At 40.5% G+C, this 9,481-nt stretch overlaps 1 protein-coding gene across 2 annotated transcripts; it reads left to right on the top strand.

The window, feature by feature from the left end:
* Positions 1–514: 514 nt before the first annotated feature.
* LOC120065274 (E3 ubiquitin-protein ligase DTX3L-like) lies at positions 515–9,138 on the top strand. Of its 2 annotated transcripts, none has more exons than XM_039016140.1 (11): positions 515–618; positions 1,047–1,136; positions 3,805–3,885; positions 3,983–4,087; positions 4,279–4,332; positions 4,570–4,704; positions 5,030–5,270; positions 5,560–5,732; positions 5,850–7,385; positions 7,528–7,745; positions 7,999–9,138. In XM_039016140.1, the coding sequence occupies exons 2-11, from the start codon at positions 1,092–1,094 to the stop codon at positions 8,066–8,068; spliced, it is 2,658 nt and encodes an 885-aa protein (XP_038872068.1). In that variant the 5' UTR covers positions 515–618; positions 1,047–1,091; the 3' UTR covers positions 8,069–9,138. The 2 variants fall into 2 exon arrangements, with proteins under 2 accessions (XP_038872068.1, XP_038872067.1); XM_039016139.1 differs by having other exon boundaries at positions 5,560–5,750.
* Positions 9,139–9,481: the final 343 nt, after the last annotated feature.

Genomic DNA, 9,481 nt, shown 5'->3' with positions numbered 1-9,481 from the left:
CATTTGAATAATGAAATCATTATTTCGTTTCTCGTTATTTAATATGACCTTCAGACAATAAAAAAATAAAAATAAACGTTTGTTTGATTTCAGATTCAAATAAATGAGCAACGACCCTTTGCTCGTTTTTTTATCTTGTCATCTAATAGGAAATATTATTGGCCAGAAAGTACACGGACCCGACTAGATGCAATATCTCTTTGGCAGGGTAGCCTATTTGGACTAGTCCGCCGACAACACATTAATTGAAAGAGTCAATGATTTACTCAATATATTTACCTTTAAAAAACGATAATTGAATTTTGTTTGGAAGTTGGATCGTGAGAATAAAGGCTATACAGTATTTTCTTGTTTTTATGTACCGTCTATGTGGATTGTGGTTAATTTGGTCCATCCATCCGCATACAGTACATTGAGTAATAATTTTAGCAAATTAAACCCTACAATGTGCCATAGGCTACAATAGCTGTGATACTCCCCCTCTTTTGACGGAAAGTGCGTCTAGCCAGCTAACGTTATAGTGTTGCATTCTTGAATCATCGTTACTTTCGTTTTCGCTTCCACGTCTACAAATTAGATGACATTAAAAACTGAGACAGAGACAGCTGTACACGCCTGGTATGTAACCTAGACAATATTTTAGCAAAACTTCGGGCCCACCTGGCACCGAAAACAATTTAATAAACTATAGTATAGCCGTAATATTAAAATAGAAAATATGCATAGAAAATGACAAGTTCATAATGTTTTCTTTTTTAATCAATTGAATAATCTGTGAATCAAATTAACAATGTATTATTCTCGATGTGTATTTATGTTTTAATCTAAAACTACACGCGTTATATTCTAACTAGGCCTATTCACCTCGAGTTTTTTAGGCTACTAAATCGACATAGGTTATCGTCAACCTTGGGCTGTGTTGCAATTTGTGAAACGAAAGTGATACTATTTTCTGTGGCGTCGCGCAGTTGGCCCAAAACGGCAATGAGAGATTTTCGTATTGATGATATTCATCCAACGAATAAGGCCTATTTCCTGCTGTGTAGGACACACGGAGTTTGACTGGGTGAAGCAAGAAGACTTAAATCAACATGGCAGAAAATGACGTTGACATGGTGGAAGTGGGTGATAATAATGTGAGTATGCTGGTTTGAGGACAAATACATGAGTACCTTTAATATTGCAGCGACCAAAAGCAACACCCAGCGGTTAGGATCTCTTGGCTTAACCGTTAACATGCTGACCACATCTCTCGTCCATTTTGATTTTGTCCGCCTACTAGACGCAACCAGGACACGCAGGTTGACATATGAAAACGAACTCTGAACCAACTATATTCATTTGGGGACAGGTCGAAAAGCATAAAACATGCATGGCAATTTAGCTAGCTAGTTTGCAAATTTCTCCTGGGATATAAACATTGGGTTGTTATTTTACCTGAAATGCACAAGGTCCTCTACTCCGACAATTAATCCACAGATAAAATGGTAACAGTTAGTTTATAGTAATATCTCCTCCTTCAGGCTTCTTCTTTGAACTTTATATGGCGGTTGGCAACCAACTTTAAGGTGCATTACCACCACCAACTGGACTGTGGACCTCAGTTCACCTATCAATCACCCACATAGGTATATGCTCCTAAAAACTGATGGAAGAGGTTGGACTTGCAGCATGTCAAGCTTCACAAGTAAAACCAAGTTCTATTGTAGTGCTTGGCTACACTGATGCTCGTTGACACACATGAGCAATGTGGGTGCAATGATTGAATAACATGTATGTGTACATTTATTTTGCAACGCTCGTGCATGCAACACATGTGTGCGGTGTGGTCAGTATGTAAGGTGTTGGGTTGGGTTAGGGTCCCGGTCGGGGCTACTTCCAAATTCATTACATTGGTGTCAGAAGTGGGGTGGGGTGGCGCGTGAGGGACTTGAGGCGCTCTCCCGAAGGAAGGGGTAGTGTATAGCCCAACACCTAGCAACCTGGTCAAGAGGTTTGGATCTCTTGGAGAGTAACTGTGTTGGGTTGACAGTCACTTGACCCAGGTTCCTGGAATATGAATTCGCTACAATATTCATACATTCATTTATTTTTAGCCAAACAGCAGCTTGTTTGATATAATGGGTATATTATTTTGGATATTGACCAGCAGTAATAGATAAGTTGTTTGACATAAGTTCTCCATCATTTCTAACAGAGTTTTTAATTAAACGTATCATTTTAGTAGACATTCTTATCCAGAGCGATTTAGGATTAAGTGCTTTGCTCAAAAGCACATCGACAGATTTTACATCTAGTCGGCTCAGGGATTCAAGCCATCTGTTACTGTCCCAATGCTCTCAACCACTAGGCTACCTTCCACCTTTTAATCTTAAAGGACAAAGGGAACTAACTACCTCTTACTTTCTCCACAGATAATTGTCTGTTAACCTGTTTGCATCTCTTTCAAGACACTTGCAACATTCGAGACAGTAAATTCTCCTGATACTGGGAGCTGTGAATCTGCATGAGAGCACCAATCACAGCAATTCCCAAGGGCAGGTTTATACCATAAGTACCGTATCAAACGATGCAGCTGGGATAGCCAGGGATATACTTAAGCAATAAGGCCTGAGGGGGTGTGGTGTATTGCCATTATATACTGAACAAAAATATAAACACAGCATGCAACAAATTCAACAATTTTACTGAGTTGCAGTTCATATAAGGAAATCAGTCAATTGAAATTAACTAGGCCCTAATCTATGGATTTCACATGACTGGGCAGGGGCGCAGCCATGGGAGGGCATAGGCCTATCCACTTCGGAGCCACGTCCACACACTAGGGAGCCCCACAAAAGGGCTTTATTAGAGACAGAAATACTCCTCAGTTTCATCAGCTGTCAGACGATCCCGCAGGTGAAGAAGACAGATGTGGAGGTCCTGGGCTGGCGACAGAGGCGGCTTATGGTAGAGAAATGAACATTCAATTCTCTGGCAACAGCTCTGGTGTACATACCCGCAGTTAGCATACCAATTGCACGCTCCCTCAAAACTTGACATCTGTGGCATTGTGTTGTGACAAACCTGCACATTTTAGACTGGCCTTTTGTCCCCAACACAAGGTGCACCTGTGATCATGCTGTTTAATAAGCTTCTTGATATGCCACACCTGTCAGGTGGATGGTGTATCTTGGCAAAGGAGAAATGCTCACCAACAGAGATGAAAACAAATTTGTGCAAAACATTTGAGAGAAATAAGCTTTTTGTCCATATGGAACATTTCATGTTTTATTTCAGCTCATGAAACATGGGACCAACACTTTACATTTTGCCTTTATATTTTTGTTCAGTATACCATGGCTAAGAGCTGTTATTAAAGGCTCTGCATGGTCAATCCGATGTCAGCAGTGGCCGTACAGCATTTACCGCAATACTGCCTCTACAGAAGTCAGGGCATTCATACTTCTTGTGCTGCTCAGAGCAGAGTTGTTGTAAAGGTAGTGGTCAAGGAAGTGAGTTTGTGTTTATACAGGACCTCCCGCTCCCACCTACCGTCAACCAATCATGTCTATACGGAGCCCTCCGCATTCTTTAAAAATGAATGTAAATATAAAGCTGTTCATGAGGGTACACTTAAAAGTTACTAATGTTTTACCTAAAAGGTGGATATGTGGAACTAGACGAACCAAACAACAGTAGTTTGCTTGTGTTCGAATTAGATTGTATGAGAACCACATTTCTTCAGGAAGAGAAACTGCACAATGAGAATTGCACTGTATGTGAAAATCTACAACCCATACACATCTCGCTCTTCTCTTGCAGTCTGACCCAGCCTTGGCTGCCAGTGGAGCACCGCACTATCCACAATGGGAGTCTCCGAGCCCCCATGGGAGAGGTGATAGGGTAGGTATTGTTTTTCTTATGTGGAATCATTTAAGACCACAATTATGAAATGTACTATTCTGTGATGAAGATATTAACCCTCTCCCATCTCTCTCAGACCTATTCTTCAGGAACAAGTTGGGAGCCAGTGATAGTAACACAGCCACATTCATGTCCTACCAGTCACACCCAAAGTACTGATTTGACTGATGATAAGCAAAAGGTAAGGAGTAACAGTGTAATTATGATCATGTCAACTAGTCTCTGACTCAGGCCTGAGAAAGCAGGTGATCTTATCTTTATCATACCTGTTTGCATAGACTATCCAATGCTGTTTCATGAAGTTGCCAAAACGAATCACAATTAAAGTTAGGGTAAGATCAACATCATACTGATGTACAGTTATTCTTTCAGGACCTGTATTTGACAGATGATGAATCTGACAAAGGACTGGATACACCACCCCAGGTTAAGACCACAAGTTGACCATTTATTTTTAAATATCTGAATGACATGTAAGACGTTATATAGTACATGTTAAAGAATAATCATTATTTTTATTAGTAAATGTTTTTTCTAAAGCTCTGATGACAGAAGTAGCTATCAGAGCTATGCTTTCTACAGCTCACCTTTTAAGACTATAGTCCAAATGGAGTTGAAATTGATTGTTAGGTCAAAATCATATTGAATCTCTTATTTTTTCAGGGCACAGATCTGTATCGGTCAAAGGAGGAGATGAGTCTGGATCCTCCTGCTGGAGGAGCTGCTGGCTCTAATAAAGACAGACAATCACAGAGAGATCAGCATTCTCCCATCAACTCCCAAAGGACTCAAGATGTGGTAATTCTATCCAACAGATCACAGGATTTTCTAAATTTCACATTCTATAAAATGTTCTATTTCAATCAGCCTACTATTTAGAACGCAAGTATGGGTATTTGGACACGGACAGTGTTTCTGTTATTACCCTAAAAATCCCAAAATATATAAATAAATATTTTTTTATTTTTTTTAAATAATACAAAAAAATCAGGCTCTGATTTGTACCCAAGGAGCAAAATGAGATTATCCTCTATGAATCTCAATTACTAAACTACAGGTCCTCTTTAGGACTGAATAAGCTGTTACGCCAACAACCATATTTATGCTCAGACATTTTTTTCAGGATCTGAATCAAGCTAAGGTTGAAGAGAGAAAGCAGCCATCAGCATCTCCAGATGAGGCTACAGTCTACGTCACTGTGAAGTGGCCTAGGAAAGACCTTCCACCAAAATGGAAATCTACACTAGAGAAAACTCTCCAGTCATGGCTCAATAAAGACTTTGGTGATAAGACTACAGATTGTACCTTGAAAGGTCTTTATTACAATGGGTCATGGGCTGAGGTCAAGATAAGTCCCTCAACAGGTGAGAATGATGGAGTCAAAAATGTAAAGTTCATTACAAAAAAAGCTAGTACCCATTTTAAATGTTGAGGATACACAAGCCATGGTGGTGCTGCTAAGAAGAAAATATTCACATCAACAGTACATTATTAATGTGTTGCAGAGTGAATTCTCAAATGCATGCTTTTATCTGGGAACAAATATTTTATTAGATATGTGAGCATATTTGATTTGGTTACAGTTATTGTTATCTTAAATCCTTATTTTATTCTTAATGTTAATGTTAATATATTAATCTGCCCTATTTGAAGATCTAAAAGTACTTCTGAATCGGAGGGCAACACAGATGACCTTCAAAGACGAGGCCAAGACAACCGCTACTGTGCAGTTTCACAAAACTGCACCATCTACACCCTGGAACCAATCAGACTGTAAACCTAGCTCAATAGATGGCTCTCCTCCAACATCACACACTCCACAGGATGTAATTGGCTTTGCTTTTGTAAATATTTGATTATTTGATTGCATTTTCAAATCAACTATAATATAAAGTATAGATGTAAGATATGTAAATCTTTTTAATATTATATTTTCCCACTAGGTCAAACTCCCAGTGACTGTACATACTATCATTGATCTCAGTGGCATCCCACATGAAGCACAGGTTTCCCTTCAGACCAGGTTCAGTCAGTACCGCACTTATCACTCACTGACCTTTACTGGGAACTTTGAGGAAGGGGAGAAGTTCTACAGAGAGGTGCACAAGGTCATCAAGGAAGCTGAGGCTGGGCCAGCAGGTGATAGGAATGGTTTAGCAGTGACACCAAGCATGACTCACAAGGGAATGAACACCCATGAAGCCCCTGGGCAAAAGGAAATGAGATTTCCAGTCCCACTGACCCTCTTTGGGTACATGAACCAGGCCTACCAGAAGGAGATGGAGGACATAGAGAAAAGAAATGGAGTCAAAATCAATGCAGATGTGAAGGTGTCCATCAAAGAAGATTCAGCGAAAACAGGTAGAGATTTTCTGCTGCCCGAAGCCTACCAGGAGTTAATTGACCTCTTCCAGAAGTGTGCAGGTGATTTTGACAGCATCTCCGCACATCTGCCACACATGAATCTAGAAGACCTCCAGAATACGCTGAAGAACATCCAGAATGAGGAGTCCAGGCTGGTGCTGAACGTGTCCGCCAACAGTTGCAATGTGTTTGGGCCGAAGCAGAGCATGGTAGCAGTCGGGAAGGCTTTTGGGGTGGGCCACAGCTCCACAGTGAAGACCTTCGGAATGGATCACAGCTCCACAGATGAGGCCTTTGGATCTGGAAGGAGATCTACAGAGATTCCACAGAAGATTGTGCTTGACATCAAAGACCCACTGGTGTCAAGTGGGCTGTCCATGGACCCAGCCCACTGGGAGCTGATTAAAAAAATATTTGATGAAAAAATAAAAGCAATCCAAAATAAATTTGGAGTAGTTTTCATGAATAATCCCTCTCAGGGGAAGGTCAGAGTGACAACCAGACCTATCAAGTCCCAACACACTGCCTCTCTGGAATGCCACGCCATCAGAGCTCTGATGCACCTCTACCAGAAGGTTGCCACGTCAACAATGAGCTGCTACCTGCTAGACACTACCCAGGCAGGGACTGTGGGGGATATGCTGGAGAAGATCCGCTCTCGACACCAATGTGTTGGGGCAGGAGAAAACTACGGTCCCTGGAGGCTGATTGGCCTACCGGAGCATTTAGGCCCTGCTGTCAAAGAGCTTGAAGAGAAGCTGGGTGGGCATGTGTTTAAAGAGGAAGACAAGCAGAGGATTGTGTATCCTGAAGACTTCAACACAGGAGCAGCTGAGGTGGGAGCAGCTGGAGAAGCGACATGCCCCATATGCATGGATATATTTACCAACAAGGAGAAGTTGTCGTGCACCCATGAGTTTTGTAAAGAGTGTCTGAGGCGGTCAGTGGAAACCATGGGCCCCAGCTGTCCTGTGTGTAAGGATGTGTACGGGAAGGTGGAGGGAGACCAGCCTGATGGAACAATGAAACACACTATTTCTTACACCAACCTACCTGGATTCACTCAATGTGACACGATAGTTATCAACTATGATATTCCAGATGGAAAACAGACGGTAAAAGCCTCAGGTTCTTCATTATACTGTAAATGTAAAAGTTGACAATACATTATCTCCCAATTTCCACTGCAGTGTTTTATATTTACACAGCCATTTGTTGCCTTTGCTATTAGTTTGTGTTTACATTGTCTGTTTTCAGAAGAAACATCCCAACCCTGGAAAGCACTTCTATGGGACCAAAAGAATGGCTTATCTACCCAATAACATGGAGGGGAATGAGGTCCTGAAGCTGCTGAAGAAAGCATTTAATCAGAGGCTGATTTTCACAGTTGGGATCTCCAGAACCACTGGGGCAGAGAATGTAGTGACCTGGAATGACATTCACCACAAAACCAACATCGAAGGAGGGGCACAAAAGTACACCATCTAAGACTATAGATATGAATAAACTTCTGTATGCTTCTAGTGACTAACATGGTTAACATTTTCTTATGTCATGTATAAATGTTTTTTGTCTGTTTTGCATTTACTCAATTCAGGTTAAGTGTCTACTACTACCTTGCCTGGGGGAACAACATTGATCCCTCATGAGATTTGAACCAGACGCATGCTCAGAAATAATTGGAGAATTTGTTTAATTCAAAGTTGTGTGTGCTTTGTGTTTGCCCAGTTTCGGCTATCCTGACCATGACTACCTGAGAAGAGTGAAGGATGAGCTGAAAGCCAAAGGCATCAAATGAAGACATTTTTGGAAATAGAACAGAAGACTAGTTCAGTTGAGATTCGATACTTTAAAATTATACATTGAGGGGAAGCTATACTATGGAATCAAGATGTTTGTTGATTGTTTGCCATATCACTGTTCCCTCTGGGTTGTGACAATACTACAGTACAAGAGTCTTTTGGAAAAATATTTTTGGTGTCAGGGACCATTTTGGTTAAGATTCTTTGTTTTATGAAGCCATTTGTCTAAACAAATGTCAACTTTCGGGGGATTTAGTTTTTGATTGGTATACTGGTAGTTCTTTTTATTATAGATGCTTGGATCTAGGCTAACGTGTGAGCTATGGATCTAGGCTAACGTGTGAGCTATGGATCTAGGCTAACGTGTGAGCTATGGATCTAGGCTAACGTGTGAGCTATGGATCTAGGCTAACGTGTGAGCTATGGATCTAGGCTAACGTGTGAGCTATGGATCTAGGCTAACGTGTGAGCTATGGATCTAGGCTAACGTGTGAGCTATGGATCTAGGTTAACGTGTGAGCTATGGATCTAGGCTAACGTGTGAGCTATGGATCTAGGTTAACGTGTGAGCTATGGATCTAGGCTAACGTGTGAGCTATGGATCTAGGCTAACGTGTGAGCTATGGATCTAGGTTAATGTGTGAGCTATGGATCTAGGCTAACGTGTGAGCTATGGATCTAGGCTAACGTGTGAGTTATGGATCTAGGCTAACGTGTGAGCTATGGATCTAGGCTAACGTGTGAGCTATGGATCTAGGCTAACGTGTGAGCTATGGATCTAGGCTAACGTGTGAACTATGACAAAATATCTTGAATGATTAGAAATATGTAACATTAATCTTGTTTGATTATTATGTCAGTGCTTTTAAACAGAATGGTAACATTCAGATTTAAAATCAACCTCAACATATTATAATTATCAGTTGGTGATCTCATTATTAGATACAGATCCACTTGCTCACTTAAGGCCCAATAAACGTGTTCTTGTGTGATTAACTCAAGTTTGCGTTGAATTTTGTTTGATGATTGGTAATGAAAATAAAAAGTTAATTTAAGACTGATCTCACATTTGTTTATATTTGTGGTTAATTTGGTATTAATTGTATCCTCCACAATATGTCCAGTCCAGCTAGATATGAAAACACAACCACAGAAGTGACCGTGATGTTCAAAAGGGACCAAACTGCGATACCAAGTGATACCAACAATGTAACATCGAACTCAAAATAAAATGACAACATAAAAGGCAATAAAAGAACACAAATCCAGTTGATTGTTTTCTGTACAGTTTTTAAAATTGTATTTATAACAATCTGTTATTTAGCTTGTAAAGTACTCTACCAAAAACATACATTCTCTTTCCAGAATAAAGTTTGAGCCTCCATGCATTTTGTACTATAAAAGCTATG

The sequence above is a fragment of the Salvelinus namaycush genome, chromosome 20 (genome assembly GCF_016432855.1).
Source record: "Salvelinus namaycush isolate Seneca chromosome 20, SaNama_1.0, whole genome shotgun sequence".
Classification (NCBI taxonomy): domain Eukaryota; kingdom Metazoa; phylum Chordata; class Actinopteri; order Salmoniformes; family Salmonidae; genus Salvelinus; species Salvelinus namaycush.
Note: the sequence above shows the minus strand (reverse complement) of the source record. Positions and strands in the feature narration are given on the sequence as shown.